Source organism: Panthera tigris, chromosome C1 (genome assembly GCF_018350195.1).
Source record: "Panthera tigris isolate Pti1 chromosome C1, P.tigris_Pti1_mat1.1, whole genome shotgun sequence".
NCBI lineage: Eukaryota > Metazoa > Chordata > Mammalia > Carnivora > Felidae > Panthera > Panthera tigris.
In genome coordinates this window covers 79135534-79155219 of record NC_056667.1, presented here as the reverse complement: position 1 = coordinate 79155219, position 19686 = coordinate 79135534, and the positions used below count along the sequence as shown (strand labels likewise).

The window sequence follows — 19686 nt, the reverse complement described above, 5'->3', positions numbered from 1 at the left end:
CCAGCTTCTTTCCACCTCCCCCTGAATTTTTACCAACCGGAATTTATCTCTTTTATAATAGAATTTTGCTTTTTAATATATCTAATTGCTCTTAACGAGGGTAAATGTTTCTTGCGGAAAGCTCAATAAATGTTCAATTTGAGGTTCATACCAAGTCTACTACATATGAAACTTAGTAGTAAAGAATCACAAAATCTTCCCTGATCTCGCCGGTCGAAGTGTTCTCTTTAATCTGAACTCATCAGGAAACTGCCCTACGCTACCCTTTCATACGCTTAGGCCTTACCTTTAGAACTAGAGTATTAGCTTCTCAAAGACAAAGATTAAGTTTTACTCTTTGACTTCACACACTGTCCAGCAAATAGTGCAAATCAAGAGACCTTAACGAACATGAAGAAACACCCGCAGTTTGGGGGAAAAGGCCTTAAGAAAGAAAATGAACTAAAAGGGTAGAAAAGCAAAGAAGGGGAACTTTGCCTTAACACCTGCTTTTAGGAACTAAAACCAACTAGTGTTTCAAAGCCATGGTAGATGCTTTCGCTGTCTTTTTAACGAGGTATGGAAGGAAATCACCAGCGCGACCGCCCATTGGCTGGGAGGCGAAACCGCGAGCGCGGCTGGTGACGCTAGGCGGAGGGGGCACGGGCCGGCGCTCCGTCCTCTGACCGGCAGGGGGAGCCCCGCCGAGCGCCGGGTCCCTCCCCGCCCCGCCCCGCCGCGCGCGCCCCGCGCGCCCCGCGCTCTCTGCGCCGCGCGCCCGCCCGGCGCCACGCCCGCCACAGGCCAAGGGCCAGTCACCCGCGGGCAGGCGTCCCGCAGCCTTCTCGCCGCCCCGCCCCGCCCGGCCCCGCCGCGGGACGGGTAACGGTTACCAAGCACTTTCTCAGCCGCGATTTCTGCTTAGTCATTGTCTTCCAGGAAACGGTCCCTTCAGTTGGGAGTCAACTCTGAGGCGGCAGCCGCAGTAGCAGCAGCCGCAGCCGCCAGCGCGTCCCTCCCGGGCCGCCGCTCCGCCACCGTCCGGCCTCCCTCGGTCCCGAGCGCAGGCCGAGGTCCCGCCGCGTGGGGCCGGCAGCCTCGCGCTCGGCTCTCCCGCCTCGGGCACCGCGTCCTGCGGGGCGGCCTTCTTCCTCGCCTGCGACCCCGTCGCCTCCTGGCCCCTTCGGTCGGCCGCTGCCATGGGCACCGACAGCCGCGCGGCCGGGGCGCTGCTGGCGCGGGCCCGCACCCTGCACCTGCAGACGGGGAACCTGCTGAACTGGGGCCGCCTGCGGAAGAAATGCCCGTCCACGCACAGCGAGGAGGTGAGAGACGCGGAGCTCCCGGGGCAGGCCGCCGGCCGGGCGGCTCCGAGAGGGAGGCAGCGCCCGAGGGGAGGGCGGGCGGCCAGGCTCGGGGCGCGGCGGAGGGCGCCGGGTGAGGCCGCTGGGGTTACGACGTCGCCTCCAAACCTGCTGCCCCGCGGCCGCGCGTCTTAAAACACTTGGCAGGTGCAACTTCACCCCGGGGGACGCCTCTGTCAAGCTTCCGGGCGACAGCCGAGCTCTCGAACGTACCGGCCCCCTCTTCCTCGCGGGGGTGGGATGGGCGGGATGGGTGCAGAGAGAGCCAGTACCTCGCTCCCACCCTCTCCCAGCCCCGCGGCCCCTTCCCCCCTCCCCACCCCGCGGCCAGCTGAAGACAGTGTAGAGACTCGCTTTTCCGGGATTCAGGTGAGGGTAGCAGTAAATAATCCACTTAGCTCGGAGGCTGACAGGAGTTTCTCTATTACTGTAAGGCAGATGACTAAACGCTCAGGTTCGGCTTTGGAATAAGGTACAGATTTTTCTCGCCCAGGGTGAATCTCCCTTAGTTTATTTTCCCTGAAGACTAACCGCTAGTTTGAAGTGGCAGAGATCAGTCTGGAATTACACACGTGTTACGGGTTCGGTGCTGGTCATCCCTGCGTGGCGAGTCCGTGTGCACAGCCCGTTGCGGAGGCATGTCGGTGGTGTGGGACGATCGAGTATCGAGGGACGACTAAATGAAACACACCTTTTCGTTCAGGAGCTGTGTGACTGTGAGAAAGTTCCCTTCCCTCGGTCTGTCTCCACAACTTTGAAGCTGATCAACCCGCTGTGAGGATGAAAAGAATATAGGAAAATGTTCACCATGCAGGCATTTATCTCATTATTATTTTCATCTGACTGCGTCAGAAAGCTAAAACAAAGCTTGATTAAAAGAAAAAGTGCCCTATGCCACCTTATGACGCTATCAGCTGTAGTCCTAGGCAGCTTTTGCTCTTTTATTGGAGATGCCGGTAATCTGTGCAGGAGCACAGGGCATCCGCGTATGCTCTGGGCCCGTGGCCAGGCCTGGTGTTGAGAGCGAGCACCCATCAGAGTGAGAACTCTGGGCTGTAACTTTAATAGGAATCAAAGTCCGCACCATATTCTGTGACCAGATTCCATCCACCTCAGTGTGTGTACCTTTTTCTGTTTAAACCGCCCCACTTAGACTGTTTCTCCCCCAAGTAAATATTCCTGTATTTCTGGTCCCTTAATTTCCTCTCAGCGCTGTTGGTTCAATGCACCATTTTCCATGTATATTAACAACATTGGGTGAAACTTTTGCTCTCTTATCTCACTACAACACCCTCTAAAGTAGTGGCCTTCAGAGTTTTTTGACTGCAAGCCCAGTAAGAAATTTTACCTTGCAGTCGCGTTCATAGTCCATAAGGACAGAAAGTAGGATGCGCGGTTGCCTGGGGCTGGGGGTAGGAATGGGTAGTGACTCCTACTAGGCACATGGAGATGTTCTAAAATTGAATTGTGGTGATGCTTCACAACTCTGTAAAACTCTGCACAAATTCCCTAAAGCTCATTGAGTTGTGCACTTAAAATGAGTGAATTTTATTTATGTAAATTATACTTAAGTAAAACAAAAAATCTCAAAGGTTTTATGAAAATATTAACCTTTAGTATATACTGTGTATTCTGATTTTTTTTCTTACTTTTCAATGTAACAAGTCACATCCCACACTCTTTATTTCTTTTTTTTTTTTTTAAGTTTGTTTATTTTTGAAAGAGAAAGGAAGCACAAGTGCGGGAGGGGCAGAGAGAGGGAGAGAGAATCCCAAGCAGGCTCTGACTCAGGGCTGGAATCCGCGGACTGTGAGATCATGACCTGAGCTGAAGTCAGATGCTTAACTGACTGAGCCACCCAGGTGCCCCTACACTATTTTATTTTATTTTATTTTATTTTATTTTATTTTATTTTATTTTATTTTATTAAGTTTATTTATTTTGAGAGAGAGAGTGTGTGTGTGTGTGGGAGAGAGAGAGAGAGAGAGAGAGAGAGAGAGAGAGAGGGAGAGGATCCCAAATAGGCTCCTCACTGTCAGTGCAGAGGAGCTGAAATCAAGAGTAGGAAGCTTAACTGACTGAGCCCCCGAGGTGTCCCTACACTTTTTATTTCTTAATGTAACAAGTCATACTCCACAATTTGAAAAACATTGTTCAAAGGACTAATTCTGGTTTGGGTGTTTTATTTTGGGTTGCTGCATAAGAGGGACAAAATAAGCTAGAAAACATTTGAGGAAAACTTGAAGATATGGCAGCATATTGTAGGGAAAATATGACAGTTTAGTTAGGAGAGGCATGTTTTGTTTCCATGTAAAAAGGAACTTTGTATCACCCAAAGCTCCAAATTAGGATATGCTACTTGAAACAGTTTAACCTCCTAGAATAAAGAAACTGAATAAATCACTCATTATTAAGAAAATTTACACATTGAGTAGAGAGTTCAAGTTTCCTAAAAAGGTCTCTTCTAGTTCTAATGTCTTTCTTTTCTTTCTTTTTAATGTTTATCCAGTTTTGAGAGAGAGAGAGAGAGAGAGAGAGAGAGAGAGAGAGAGAGAAAGAGAGAAACAAGCAGGGGAGGGGCAGAGAGAGAGGGAGATAAAGAATCCAAAGCAGACTCCAGGCTCTGAGCTGTCAGTGCAGACGCAGGGCTCAAGAAACCATGAACCGTGAGATCGTGACCGTGAGCCAAAGTTGGCCACTCAACTGACTGAGCCACCCGGGTGCCCCTCTAATGTGTTTTGTCAATTCTATGATCTTTAAAAAAATTTTTTTTCACTAGAATTTTATGAAGTCAAATCTTGTTTTTAAATGAGCCGTTATAGGACTTTTGCTTAATTTTTTGTTTGTAAGAGTATTTGGCCAGAGGACTCACATAGTAAGTATATTTACAACTCTTAAACAACATGAGATCTAATGATACATGACATTATGATGATACTTCTCTTCAGTGATCATATGTGTATATGATAAGAATGAAGAGAGCAGAGCATAAAAAAGTATAAGGTTAATGTTGGGTCAATATACATATAAAAGATTAGAAATCACTAGGTTAGTGATATAGTCAATGAATTTCTCATATTATTGTAACATTGGGTCTGTTCTGACATTTTGCAGAATCCAAGATTATTAAAGAAATGGTTTCAAGAAGGGGTGAATACTCTGAAAATATACTTCCTTCCTGAATTGGAGAATTCATCAGGAAAGCCTTAAGTATGCAAATAAGCCATCCTTCCAGAGGAAGTTTTCTTAAAATTCTCTCATGATATGAGCCAAACCATACTTGATAGAATTCTTAACCTGCTACCTCAACTTTTACTAATTTTGAAAAGAATATTGACTTGTAATTCTCTCTGGAATGATTATCAACTAATTTTATTTATTTAAAATTTGATTATATATTTTCTATGAAGATACAGACCTTGTAGATTGAATTCGTATGGGTTATTGTGGATAGCACATATAGTTTTGTAGTAGATTATGAAGCTTAATCTAGATGACTCTGAGCTCTTAAATTGATAGACCAGTTTCTTGTAATTATCTGTACTAAGATAAAAGCAGTAAAGGGCTTGTGTCCATTTTTATCATAAGCAGTCATAGATCAGATAGTTCAGAAGCTGAGTCTGTATTATTGCTATTTGGAAAGTGCTTTTGCAGTTCAGGGACTTGCTCCCAGTTACTCATTTATTTTCTCATTGATTGCCCACAGAATGCAAAGCACTGTGTCCTTGGATGTTTGTAAGTGATCTCAAATTGCTAGTGTTGCCCATTAGTGGTCCTAAATCAGTTTGCTGAGTCATAGAACAGCATATTTTTTTCTAATTAATAGAAGCCATCAGAATGCTTGGCATGTAGCAAACTATTTGTTTTGTAAATATTTTGTTCTGTGTATGTAGGTAGTCACTCTCTATGTGAATGTATGTACGTCTTACTCTGGACCACTATTAGACAAGTTTGAAATACACTGACATAAAACATGAAAGATGAATGAGCACTTTAATGGATTTACAACATACATAATGTCAGTATAAACAAATTTTTGTTTGTACAAGAATATATTGAAGGCAGGTTGGAGGTATACCTAAGTGTTAGGAAATGACATGTGGGCTGACATTATGCAAGTTGACTTGTGTTAAGATATGACTACAGTGCAAGGCACCTGGGTGGCTCAGTCAGTTAAGCCACCAACTTCGGCTCAGGTCATGATCTCGTGGATTCGTGAGTTCGAGCCCTGCGTTGGGCTCTGTGCTGACAGCCTGGATCCTGCTTCAGATTCTCTCTCTCTCTCTCTCTCTCTCTCTCTCTCTCTCTCTCTCTGCCCCTCCCCTGCTCATGCTCTGTCTCTCTCTATCTCTCAGAAATAAATGTTAAAAAAAATTTTTTTTAATAGTTTAAAAAAAAAGAAAGAAAAAAAGATATGACTATGGTAGTTCTCAAACTTTATATGTTGCTTACATGGGATACTTGTTAAAATGCAATTTCCACTGCCCTTAGAGTGATTCAGCAGGTCTAAGATGGGGCTCAGGTACTGTAATTTTTAATGAATACCACAGGTGAATAATGTAGGAGTTCCTCTGGCCACACTTAGAGAATCATTTGTTTGTCTTTGAGGAATATCTCATAGTGATTAATAATAATTTTAGTCAGCCTCCCTGAACTTGAACCCGTTTCTTTTTGTTTCTTTGTGAATACTTTTATGTCTCAAAAGTTTACTTAAACTTTCATTAGTACAAAAATACTTTTAAAATAAGTACTGTTTATCATCATTTGAAGATTAAGATAAAAACAGATTTAAATACGTTTTTGTTGAAGAAAACAAAAAACTTGTAAAACTAAAATTTTGGTTTTTATGATTTTTCCTATTGACATCTTTTTTCCACTTATCAAACAAATACATTCTTATTGTAGAAGTACGGAAAAATGTATAGAGTTTGATTAACAGTTTCAAAACGCATTCCTTTTACAGCTTCGAGATTGTATCCAAAAGACCTTGAATGAGTGGAGTTCCCAAATCAGCCCTGATTTGGTCAGGGTGAGTAAAATGTGAATGAAGAAATCATGTGGGTCAAAAGGGAAATGCAGTAAGCAGGGAATTAATTCCCCAGTTGTGATAGGGAAGTCATATAGGCAATTAGCATAAAACTCCCTGTAGCTGATTTGCTGAGATGGCTGGCTGCCTGACCCAGTATGCTTAAGCATAAAACAGAAAATCCAGGATGTGTCACCAAATCTTCAACTAGACAAGATAATCAGGATTCTCAGTGCTTAATTCCCAGCACGGTATCTTCACAATGTATTTTGTTCCAGTTTATATTTGGTCTAGTAAAGGAATGACTGTTGAGCAATTTTGGTTGCTAGATTGCTTTGATAGAGCATCATAACTCTCAATATAATTTTTTTAATGTCAGTTTCAAGTGAAACACTGGGTGTCACATTAAATACCAATATATGACTATTATCATAAATATTAATATATAAACCAGAGTGGTTGCAAGCCACTCTTTGGAATCCAATTCAGCCAAAAGCTCATAACAAATTACATAGACTACTTTAAAACTGTGAAAGAGGACATGTGCTGGAAACGCTTGTTTCCCTGGGCATTCTGCAAGTTTAAACTCTCTAGCTGCTAGGCAGATGTTGATTAATGTCTTTGATCAGTCTGTGTTTCTCTGAAATGACCATTTGCCTCTATGCATGACTGATAAACACTTACTGTAAGCCCTTGATGTGTGCTAGGCATTGTAATATGCTCAAGAACTGTGAGGAAGCCCTCACTATTTACTTTGTAAATGTGGGTTAATATATTTCTGATTTATATGTACTAACATTTTATCATTTTCCTCATAATTTATTCATTATAATGCATTAGAATGGCCTTTACTTTTTTTATTGCATTCAGGAAAAAAACTTGTTTTAAAGTGTTTGTGATTAATATAAGAAGTTTTTAACATGTCATTATCCTGAATGGATAAATATTTATCATTTTTCATTGGTTTCTTTTTTAACTAAAATTATGTACTGTGCTAGTAGTTCTAACTCTTCACATGTTTCCCCACCGCCACCACTATTTGTTTTGTTTTTGTTTTTTATCATGCATTCCTCTGAGTACCTGCTCAAAATTAGATAATTTTTCCCAGTAAATGGACACACACACACAGCATTTTACCTTTGTTTCAAGGTTTTGCAAACCTTATGAAGCTCATCCAGACATTCAGTAAAGAACCCAGTTATTTTATGGGCTCTCTGCTTTTAAAGGGCACTATGGACAATAGAAAACATATAGCTAATCAGAAACATTAATTTTATATTTATTGTAAACATTGTGTGTTTATTATAGGAGTTTCCAGATGTCTTGGAATGTACTGTATCTCATGCAGTAGAAAAGATAAATCCTGATGAAAGAGAAGAAATGAAAGTTTCTGGTAAAGTCCAGCCTTTACAATTTATTTTGTAATACAGTGGAAGTGATAGATTTTGTCAGGCATGGGAATAAACCTTTCTTTCCCTCTGGTAATGAGAGACTCAGTCACTAAGTGTGAGAAATACAGAGATTCTTTTTAAACATAATCTTGTAAACTCCAAGAGGAAGTTATAGGAGGTCAGTTTTGGCTACTTAAGCAGAGTCAGAATAGAACTTCACCTTGCTCTTCTTCATGGTGGTCTCATTAATTTATATGTTGGACTTCAGAGCAGTAGGAAGATTAAGGTGGAGGGAATGGAAAGAAGAAAGAGAAGGCTTAAGAGCAGTGTCTACCTGAAGCGAGCATAAGCCTTCTCTTCCTGGTGGAACACTGCTGAGCGATGGCTGAAGTCATCTGAAAGCGTAAACAGAAGTCTGGCAACAAGTTGCATGAAGAGAAGTAAAATACATGTTAAACTCATTCAACAAATGTATTGAGTGACTGTTTTCCAGAGACCATGCTAAGCTCAAGGAATGAAAAAATAGAGATGTGCTGTTTTTGCCCTCAGTTTACAGTCAGCATAGCACAGTTATTAAAAGCTTGACCTTGGCTAGATTGAAATTCCTTCATATACAGATTACTGACTGGTGTAATTTTGGGCTAACTAATTACTTAACCTCTCTGAGCCTCGGTTTTCTCATTTATAAAACAGGGATGCATCTGTTTCACAGGCTTCTTCGTAAATTAGGTGAAATAACAAAAGCACTTAACATAGTGCTTGGCAAAACATTTAAGTGCTAGCTAGATAGTTGTTATTTATTACCATTTGTGGTTGTGTTGTGGCTGTTACTTTATTAGGATGGACATGTAAGATGAGATAGGGCATTGTCTTTTGACTCAATAACTACCATTTGTTGAATTATATTGAGTTAGCAATATAACGATTTGGTTATATTTCCTCACATGATTCTCAAAACAATTCTACAAGGTAGGTCTATTGTCCCCATTGCACAAGTGACGTTAAATAACTTAGAAGTTGTCATATAACCAGTATGTGGTTGACCCAGGAATCCATCCAGGTATGCCTGACTCTAAAACCCATTTATTTTACAACACATTGCTATTTGTGTTGGAAAAGGAGGTAAAAGCAACCTTTTCTCTGTGGTTTATTGCAGTTCTTCATGGTTTAGATCCATCTTGGAGCTTGTACAGGTTGTCCTCAGTTCCTAGAGGGCTTGAGATTTTTGATAAGTATCTAATTTTTCCCTATTTGAAGAGCTTCCCTTTCCCTACGTATCTAAAAATACCTCCTTTTTCAGAGAAAGGAGACCATTTCAAATAGCCCAGATTCATGACCACAGGGATAGTGGTGGGGAGGGTTTTCATGGAGCATAACTATGGCAGCTATGGTTGGACCAAAGTGGTGAAGATTGACTCTCACCTGGTAGAGAGTGGTGATGACTTTTAAACAGAGAAGCTGCATGAGGAAAGCAATGCTTTAGGAATATTAGCAGTAGAAAGGAAGGGACAAACAAAAGAAATGTACAAGGTAAATTTGTTGTATTTGTTGAATACCAGGCAATTTACATACAAATACTTCATTAGCCCTGTTTTTTTTCTCCATTCCCTTTTCTGATTTTCTCTCTTCTTGCTCTCCCACTACTCCACCTATTTGTCTATTGAGTAAATTTAGATTTTGAATACTGAATTTACATGAGGTAAATCTATACAAATAAATTTGAATTTAAATCAAGCCAAAGCCTCAGTCTTACAGAAAACTACTCTGCTTTCCTGGTAACCAAAGAAATGCCAATTAATGTGGTCCTGAAACCACATTAGGTGTATATTGTACCTATTAAATTAGCAAAAAACTTACATTTGATAGTGTTCTATATTGTTAGGAGACAAATTCTGTTTTTTGGGTTTTTTTCAAATGTTTATTTCTGAGAGAGAGTGCAAGCTCAAGCAGGGGAAGGCAGAGAGAGAGGGAGACAGAGGATCTGAAGCGGGCTCTGCGCTGAAAGCAGAGAGCCTGATGCTGGACTTTAACTCATGAACCGTGAGATCATGACCTGAGCCAAAGTCAAGAGTCAGACACTTAACCGACTGAGCCACCCAGGCACCCCCAAATCTTTTATATAACAGTAGGAGGTAAATAAAATATAAGAAGACTCACAAAAAAGCTCATACCCTTTGACTCATAAATACATTTCTGACAATTTGTCCTTGGGAAATGCTTCAGCATAAAGTTGAACAAAGTTACCAAGATGTTTCTTTAACATTGTATGTAATAACAAAAAACTGGCACTAATGTAAGTGTTCAAAAAGTAGGAAATTATTTAGTAAGTTATACCCTATCAAAATTACAGAATAATGTTCAGCCATTAAAAATGAGTATGTAAAATTATTCATTAAAAATAGAGAGTATACAGAAACCTAAATAGTGACTCCTTTCAGTGATGAGACAATTGGCTTTTTTTTTTTTTTTTTTTTGGTCTTTGTATTCTTGTAGGTTCTTCTCATTTCTAGAGTCAATATATTGCTATTATGATTTTAAGAAAACTTTAAGGGAACTAAATACTTGATAAAGATGTAAAAAAAAATTATGTAAAGGTAAACTAAATAGATAGGAATAAATGCTATACCCTGCTTCATATGACCAGTAACTGAAAGGTAATGTCTAAAACTTAGAACGATTGTATTAGAAAGGTGAGGTTGTGGTGTTCTTTTCATTTTTCTTCTCATTATAAGTAATTTTAATTTAGTCTTTGCATTGATTTTAGTTTATTGAAGAAAGTAATATGCTCCATTAATATTTAATACATAAAAATATACATTTTGAGTAATTTGTTTGTATATTTATCTGACCTGCCTTCTAACAGATGGAAAATTAATATTTGCTTTTTTGTTTTGACAAATGGGTATTTTTTTGGCAACTGACATTTAAGTTAAAAATTACAATGGAAATGTACTTTCATGTCTTAAAATGGAAACTATAAAATTATGTGACTAGGAAAGGAAAGATAATTCATACAGGATTCTCTGTCATCTTAATATTGTTGGCAATGTTAATACTGTGTAGTAAAAGTTACCCAAATGTAGTAATCAGTTTTGTTTTCTTTTGTTACCCAGCAAAACTGTTCATTGTAGGATCAAACTCTTCATCATCAACTAGAAATGCAGTTGACATGGGTAAGCAAAAATTTAACTTTTTACCTTCATAATGATCTTTAAATTAGTATAGGTGTATTAGTTAGGTCTTGTGTTCAGGTCCAGAAAAAAAGAAAATGAGCTCATTCCAATTTTACTCTTTAAGGTTCTAGCCTAATTTCTTAAGGCTTATGTCAGATCATATAAGCATTTGTAGGTTCATATTTTGATATATAAGAAGAATGTAAAAGATATAATCAAATATTGACTATATGTTTGGAGATAGAAATTCTTAACCCTATTCTTAGCCCTTTTAGTACTATAATGAAATACCACAACCACCACCACAACAAAACAAGCATTTTCATCTTTGGCTCTTGGTTAGATTATTGTGATATTACAATTATTCAATATTTTTTCTTCTAAAATGTTCTTACAGTATAGAGGTTGGACGCTTAAGTAATTAGCTCTATAATATAACTGTGGAATGAAAAAATCATTTAAAGTAAACTCTTTAAATTATTTTTATAGAAATTACCTCTATTGGGGTGCCTGGGTGACTCAGTTGGTTAAGTGTCTGACTTCAGCTCAGGTCATGATCTCACAGTTCGTGAGATTGAGGCCCGCATTGGGCTCTGTGCTGACAGTGCAGAGCCTGGAGCCTGCTTCAGATTCTGTGTCTCCCTCTCTCTGTGGCCCTCCCCCACTCACACTCTGTCTCTCTTTCCTTCAAAAATAAATAAACATCTTAAAAAATTTTTAAAAAAGAAATTAAATTACCTCTATAAATATAGATTAGAACCATAAATTTAGTTTTTCAGAGTCTCAAGACTATTCTTTGCCATGACTACCAATTACAGAATATGAGGTCAGAATTCTTATAGTCATCCATATAAGATACTAGTAGAACTGGAGAAGAAAATTTTATGAAGATAAGGAAGCTACCAAAAAATTGTCTTAGAAACAAGATGAAGGCCTGTTCTCCAGAAGGACTATAATAACTGTGAGTCCCTAGGAAGGAGGCAGGTCAAAGAAACTGACCTGTCTGCCACACAGACCCAATAGATGAACAGGGGCTTATACTTTTTTAAGAGATGGAAATGTTGTAAATGATTATGAAACTGAGTAAAATAATCTGCTATATTAGAAAACTAGTGAACCATATGGACAGAATTTAGTGGGATACTTGAAGGACATTAGAAATACTTGTTTTTATTATGTAACAAATATTTATCCTTTTCGTGTTTTCCTTCACATCAGCCTGTTCAGTCCTTGGAGTTGCACAGCTGGATTCTGTGATCATTGCTTCACCTCCTATTGAAGATGGAGTTAATCTTTCCTTGGAGCATTTGCAGCCTTACTGGGAGGAATTAGAAAACTTAGTTCAGAGCAAAAAGATTGTTGCAATAGGTACCTCTGATCTAGACAAAACACAGTTGGAACAGCTGTATCAGTGGGCACAGGTAAAGCACAGCTAGATCACAAGTACTCTGGGAGGAGCCCAGCTGTGATAGTCTTTGCTACATACTGTTTAGCATCATACACAATAGTGGACAGTCACTGTTGATTTGCTATTCCAAATGTGGGAGTTTTGAGGCAAGATTTATCTAAAACATTGGATTTTTTGGTCTCAAATACGTGCCTAATTGAGCTTAATTATTAATTTGATTTCAAATAAGTGACATATTGGGGTGCCTGGGTGACTCAATCGGTTAAGTGTCCAACTCTTGATTTCAGCTCAGGTCATGATCCTACAGTTTGTGAGATCAAGCCCCATGTTGGGCTTCATGCTGACAGCATGGAGCCTGCTTAGGATTCTCTCTTTCCCTCTCTCTCTCTCTCTCTCTGCGCCCCTCCCCCATGCATGCACTTGCACTCTCACTCTCTCAGAATAAATACACTTAAAAAAAAATGAGTGACAAAAACACTGGAAAATGTGTCCTAAAGCACTGATAGCCAAAATGAATTAAGGCTGTTTCCTTCAGTTTTACTTTTGTGATAAAATTATTACATTTTTCTTTAGATAAGATTACATTGTGGTTCTGATTTCTTAAGTAAGGGAATATCATATATAACAAATATTTTGCTGTTACTTAAAGATAAAAAAGACTTTAGGTTCATAGAATTTGATACAGAGTAGGTGTCATAAATTAATCACAACTCTCTGGCCTAATAATGTACAAAACTATTAGGGAAGTTGCTTACTAACTAGTATTTTACCTTTACTCTCTGTGTTGTTCTTTTTTCCTTATACTTCATCCCCAATCTTCTCCTTTTCAGATTTTTCAGTTTCTTATGGACAGGAAGACCCTAGAGAACATGTTGCCCCTTCTCCCTTTGATTTGGTGATAGCCAGAATGTGGCCAAGATTCTGCTGGAGAGACTTGGGTGATCTGGAATGTATCTATAAATTAACCGGAGCAGCTGTTAGAAATTATCTAGTTCTTTTTCAAAATGTGTCTGATTTATAACCATATTTTAATTTTATTTAATGTTTGTTTATTTTTGAGAGAGAGACAGAGCACAAGTTGGTGAGGGGCAGAGAGAGGGAGACACAGAATCTGAGGCAAGCTCCAGGCTCTGAGCTGTCAGCACAGAGCCCGATGCAGGGCTCAGACTCACAAGCTGTGAGATCATGACCTGAGCTGGTCAGAAGCCCAACCAACTAAGCCATCCGGGCGCCCCTATAACCATATTTTATACTCTAATATTAAATGTTTGTATCACTCCTCTTTGATCTTTTACCTTTAAGACATACTCCCTCTTTAGCTGGAACCATCACACTTAGAATCATGTTTATTTCTGAGACAGGTGTACTAGGTTGCAGGTACTAGCGGGAGAGTTTCTAATAGTGTAGCATTACATTGGCTACCACCTGGAGTTCGTTCCTTTCCCTGTTACCACTAACATGAGTTAGAAAAACATATGTTAATAAATACATTCATTTAAAGTATTTTATAAACTGTAAGCATTATACATGCAATATTTCATATTTTCTAAAGTTGTGTCCTTTTATTGCTTTCCACTTTTTGTAGTACTTAATTTAGTGGCAATGTCATGATTTTCTTCACTTTAGGTAAAACCAAATAGTAACCAAGTTAATCTTGCCTCTTGCTGTGTGATGCCACCTGATTTGACTGCATTTGCTAAACAATTTGACATACAGCTATTGACTCATAATGATCCAAAAGGTAAGATTGAGATTTTCATTTCTTGATTGATCATGAGGTTTTATCTTACAAGAAGCTACTTGTTAAAATTTAATTTTTAATTTTGTACAGTGATAAATGTTTCCTAGAACTTCTCTTAATGGTTAGTTCAAAATACATATGCCTTTATTTTAGTTTCAGAAAGCTTTATTTTGTCTTTATATCAATGGGAAAAAAATTAATGGGATCATTTCCTGAATATCCAGTCTGTTGAAGTTTATAAATATTAAGGATCTTTTAGGATATTTTAAATAGTATCATATAAAATCTTGTATAGTACAGCAAAAATTGTACCGAATAGCCACTTAAAGGGGATAAATATCTAGAAAGAGAGGCAGGTAAAATTTAATTTAAAATTTAAGCATCTTAGGATAGGTAATTGATTAGGTATTTTATTAATCATTACTATCAAGACGTATGTTTTGTGTTGATCAGAAACATTTGATTATTGAGAATGGCTTCTCTGCCTTCTGTAGAATAATTTTTATTAACATTTTACAGGATAAGTAGGGAAACCGGGAAGAGAATGTTTTATACTTTATACTTATTTATTTAGCAGTCTGCTCCATTCTTATTTTTTCACTGAAAAAAATGTAACCGTGTTTTTGGTATAGTTCTAAGTGAGAAATGTCTTGTGAAAGTTTTAAATCCCTAAGACATTTTTTGAAATTTTAATTTATTTTGAGAGAGAGAGGGAGAGAGTGAGCGTGAGCAGGACATGGGCAGAGAGAGAGGAATCGAGAATCCCAAGCAGACTCCATGCTCAGCACAGAGCCCAATGCTGGGCTCTATTTTACAAACCTGAGATCATGACCTGAACTGAAACTAAGAGTCGGACACTTAACTAACTGAGCCACGCAGGTGCCCCAGAGATTTGGCCTTTTTTACCCCCCAAAGTAGGCTCCACACCAGTGTGGAATCCAGTGTGGGTCTTGAACTCATGACCCTGAGATCAAGACCTGAGCTGAGATCAAGAGTGGGACGCTCATCCAACTGAGCTACCCAGGTACCTATGACATTTTTATAGAGGTTTTAGTTTAATAAATACTGGAAGAAATTACATTTTCTAGGTGATTCTTAGAGAAAAAATATTTAGCTTTTACCTCCATGTCTAAAAAGATGGCTTTATACTGGTGGTTGGATTCAGTTAGTGTGCTCATGTATACCCCCTTAAGATGTTACACTATTTATTAGCAGTCTGCCACATTTTCATTTTTTCACTGTTTTGTATGAAGAGGAGGAGTTTTAATAGTTACTGTTCATTAGATACTAGGTATCATGCTAAATGCCTTTGAGAGATGATCTGTAATCCTCACAACAGCTGAAACTAGACATTTTATTGGTAAGCCTCAGAATTAAGAAAGTAGCCAAGGCCACCCAGCTGGCATGGGACAGAGTTTAAACTTGGACTTGGTCCTGGCTGAATTTGGAGCCTTCCTCCCTATACTATACTATCTTTTTGATTTGAGATGGTAGCGTTGTGGTATTTCAGCCTGAAAACCTTACTTTCTTGTCAGTTTTCATTTAAATGATACCAGAATAGGAGATAATGACTTTTGCCTCTCCCTTTAGTAATTACTTTCGTAAGTAATTAGATTGATTTTTTAAAAAGTCATTTTAGTTGAAAATCTAACAAAGAATTTCTGTGCTGATTTGTTCTGAAACATAAACCCAACTTTAAATTCCAACTTTCCATATGTTAGTAGATATTATATCACTTATCTATTTATTTGGTGGGGGTGAGGAGGAGGGGGGCTTTTCCAACAGTAATTATTACCAACAGCTGATGGATGAGCCTGCACCCCATTCTAGCTCCACTTGAAAAAAACTCTTTCCTTCTTCCAGTAGGAAAGGAAATAGGAAAAGACTAAGGTGTCTGGTATTTTACTTCCATGTTATCTAAATGTTGGCATGTGGATTATGTGCTAATGCATGTTGTTATGGCGAAATAAATTGCATATATATATGAGAAGAGAGATTTAATCCTTTTTTGATATTTTTTTGTTTTACTGACATAACTTGACACTCAGATGTCTTTCTAATTTTAATTCTAAACCCTTTGATTAGAATTTATAGGCTGATTCTGCATATACCATTAGTGAATCTTCACTTTGATCTATAATGAAGCAATTCTTTTCTTAAAAGATTGTGTTTACTGATTCTAAAGAGCTCGCATGGTTAATGTAAAAGTGTGTAGTTAAGTTGATGAATAATAGCATAGCTCTCTGATTATGTGTGTCACATTTTATTTTTTAAGCACTCAAGTTGTAAAACATTTAACTCTACTTGTCATCTAAAATAGAGTTTTGTTTTTAAGTCCCCTCTAAAGCCCTTCCTCTATTCTAAAATTACCCTGTTCTTCAGAAAGTGTTTATTTTCCATTACTCTTTGCCCTAGAAGTTGCGGTAACAGTTCAACTACAGTCAGGGTGAAACTGTGAAGTGGGTGATCCTGACTCAGAACCTTCCCGTTTTCATTTGTTTCACCCTCCCCTCACTCCCATTAAGTCTGATCTGCTTTATGTCTCATTTCCTCCAGAATCCTCTTCTCTGTCAGATGGTCTGATAAGCAAATCCATGTTCATGTTACTTTCCCAAAGAGACATTTGCCTTTCATTTATGAAAGCTACACTTTACTAGGCTGCCAAGTTATCTAACCTCTCTGCCTCAGTTTCCCCCTGGAAAAGGGGAGAATATATCTATTTTATAGGGTTAACATGTGGATTAAATGAGCTAATACATGTACTCAGAAAAGTGCCTAGCACATGATAATAGCAAACATTTACTGAGAGTTTACTATTGACATTATTCAAATATCACAGCAGTTCTTTTGGGGGAAGTGGGTCCTTTAGCGCTCCCAAATCATACAGTCTAGATGGTCACTTAATCCCTATCTGTGTGGTTGGCTCTGACCCTAGTAGAAACTTTTCACATTGATTGGTTGATTCAACAGACATTTGAGTACCTATTATGTGTCAGGCAGTGTTCAGAATACTAGGGATATAGGACCAAGTCATATACATTCCAACACTCATGATGGGAGGAGACAGACCATAAGATAAATGTTAAATGTGATAAATGGTGGTACATGCTATGGAGAAAAGTTGACTGAAGGAGAAAAGAGTGCCCAGGTTAGGGATTGTTGTTTTATATGGGATAGTCAGGGAGACCTCTCTGCTAAGGTGACATTAATCAGAGACCTGCAAGAAGGGAGAGAACCTGTGGGAATCTGGAGGAAGAGGATTCAGCAAAGAGTAATCAACTGATTCAAAAGTGTGAATGTGCTTGAGGATTTCAAGGCCAGTGTGGCTGGAGAAGAGGCAGTGAGAAAGAGAGTAGTACATCAGAGCAGGATGTAAATGTAGAATCAGAAAATAATTACTTTATCAAAGAGATGCCAAAGAGTTTTTAAATGATCACTGGTGCCCGAGAGAATATGATAAGATTGGCATTCTGACATTATCAACTACTAGTGGAATTGTAAAGTACAGCCCATCTGGAAAGCAACTCAGAGTATACTATAGATCAAGCTTTCAAAATGTACTTGTACTTTGACTTTGTTATTCCATAGCCAGGCATCCATTTTAAAGATGTTCAGCATAGCATTATTTTTATTAGCAAAATACTAGGAAAAATTTAATTTTTTTGGTCAGCAATGAGGAAATGTATAAATTATGAGATCTAGATAATGTAGTATCTGGGTAATTATTAAAAGTGATACTTCCAGGGCACCTGGGTGGCTCAGTCAGATAAGCGTCTGACTTCGGCTCAGGTCATGATCTCACAGTTTGTGGGTTTGAGCCCTACGTCGGCTCTGTGCTGACAGCTCAGAGACTGGAGCATGGATTCTGTGTCTTCCTCTTTGTCTGCCCCTCTCCCACTCACCTGTGTCTCTCTTTCTCAAAAATAAACATTAAAAAAAAAAAAAGTGATGCATCCAAAGAATAATTACATGGAAAGATTCATAATATAAGTTGAAAAAATAAATTAGGTTGTAACTACAGTTATGATTTTTAAGATATGGAAAATAGATGCAGAAAAAAAGTTGGAAGGAAATACGTGGCAATGGAAATGATCTGTCTCCAGTTGATAGGATTATTGATAACTTTCCTTTTTCATCATTGTATGTAACTTTCCTGTATTTTCACTGGCTCTACATTAGAATCGCCTGGAAATCTTCAAAAACAAAACAACAACAAAAAAAACCAAAACAACTATGCAGGCTCCACTCATCAGAAGTTATGAATTAAATAGGCCGGGGTACAGGTGTAGATACCTTAAAGAACTGCCTGGCTCTTTCTGATATTCTGGTTCAGATTCATAGCATACATTAAGGAAAAGCATATTTTATATTCTTCATATTTTATATTTCTTTGAAGTGTTTCTTTTGTTGTATCTAAATGCTTACCTACATGGTAAAGTGTTGTTATTTTCAAATTTAACACTTTGGGTTTTTATTTGTTGTTTGTTTGTTTTAAGAACTGCTTTCTGAAGCCAGTTTCCAAGAAGCTCTTCAGGAAAGCATCCCTGACATTCAAGCACACGAGTGGGTGCCCCTGTGGCTACTGCGGTATTCAGTCATTGTTAAAAGTAGAGGAATTATCAAATCAAAAGGCTACATCTTACAAGCTAAAAGAAGGGGTTCCTAACTATGACTTAGGATCATAACCTACTTACTGACTTGTAGTTTCCTTGAATATAAGATAAAATTGAGATGTATAAAAATCTGGTTACTTCCTGTAAATGCTGTCATGGAGGCAGATATTCTTCAGTTATATTTGACAACATGTTATCCGTCAAGTTTTGAATACTTCTCCTGCCTCCATATCAGTTCACTCACCTGAACCACTGTATTGTTTTCATTAAACTATTATTTTCTAATTGAAATTGCCTATAAAGAAAATACTTGCAATATATTTTTCCTTTATTTTTATGACTAATAGAAATCAAGAAAATTTGTTGTTGCATATATTTTGGGCCTAGGCATCAGGGTAATGTATATACATATTTTTTATTTCCAAAAATTAATTAAAGGCTTCTTATTCTATAGTATAACTAAGCAATTACAATTGTTAAGATTGAAATACTGGAAGATATTTTTTCTGTTATTAATGATTATATCCAGAGTAACTGGAGTAGCTGGGATCCACAGTAGTGTAAATAAAATTCATTTCTTCAATACATGAATGAAAACTTAAACTTTATGTGTCCTTGCTTGTATTTACCTATAATGATTTAACCTTGTATTCTTGTGCCATATTTTCCTTGCAATGATTTCCAAGACAAACCAAAGCAAATCTGAAAAAGGAGACTAGAAGCTTTGAAATTATTATTTGGGGTTTTATAAAAGCAACTGTTATCATCTCCAGATTCTTTTTAATTCTTGGTCCATCCTTAATATTTTGCTACTCATTCAAGAATACTCAAAAGTATTGAGTGTTTACCATGTACTGGGCATTGTGGGCTATGGGAAGTGGGGGGCATAAGCATTCAGAACCAGCTGAGTAAAATAGGTAATATTTGCTCCCCACTAATAACTGGCTAGGAGGTACTAAAAGCCAGAAAAGGAGTGAAAAAAATCTTTAAT

General features: G+C 38.2%; 1 protein-coding gene across 2 annotated transcripts; it reads left to right on the top strand.

Annotated features, from left to right (window-relative positions):
• The first annotated feature begins 777 nt into the window (after window positions 1–777).
• GCLM (glutamate-cysteine ligase modifier subunit) lies at window positions 778–19298 on the top strand. Of its 2 annotated transcripts, none has more exons than XM_042997936.1 (7): window positions 778–1304; window positions 6307–6372; window positions 7678–7762; window positions 10874–10933; window positions 12152–12354; window positions 13968–14082; window positions 18579–19298. In XM_042997936.1, the coding sequence occupies exons 1-7, from the start codon at window positions 1179–1181 to the stop codon at window positions 18746–18748; spliced, it is 825 nt and encodes a 274-aa protein (XP_042853870.1). In that variant the 5' UTR covers window positions 778–1178; the 3' UTR covers window positions 18749–19298. The 2 variants fall into 2 exon arrangements, with proteins under 2 accessions (XP_042853870.1, XP_007073492.2); XM_007073430.3 differs by lacking the exon at window positions 778–1304 and adding an exon at window positions 1570–1712.
• Window positions 19299–19686: the final 388 nt, after the last annotated feature.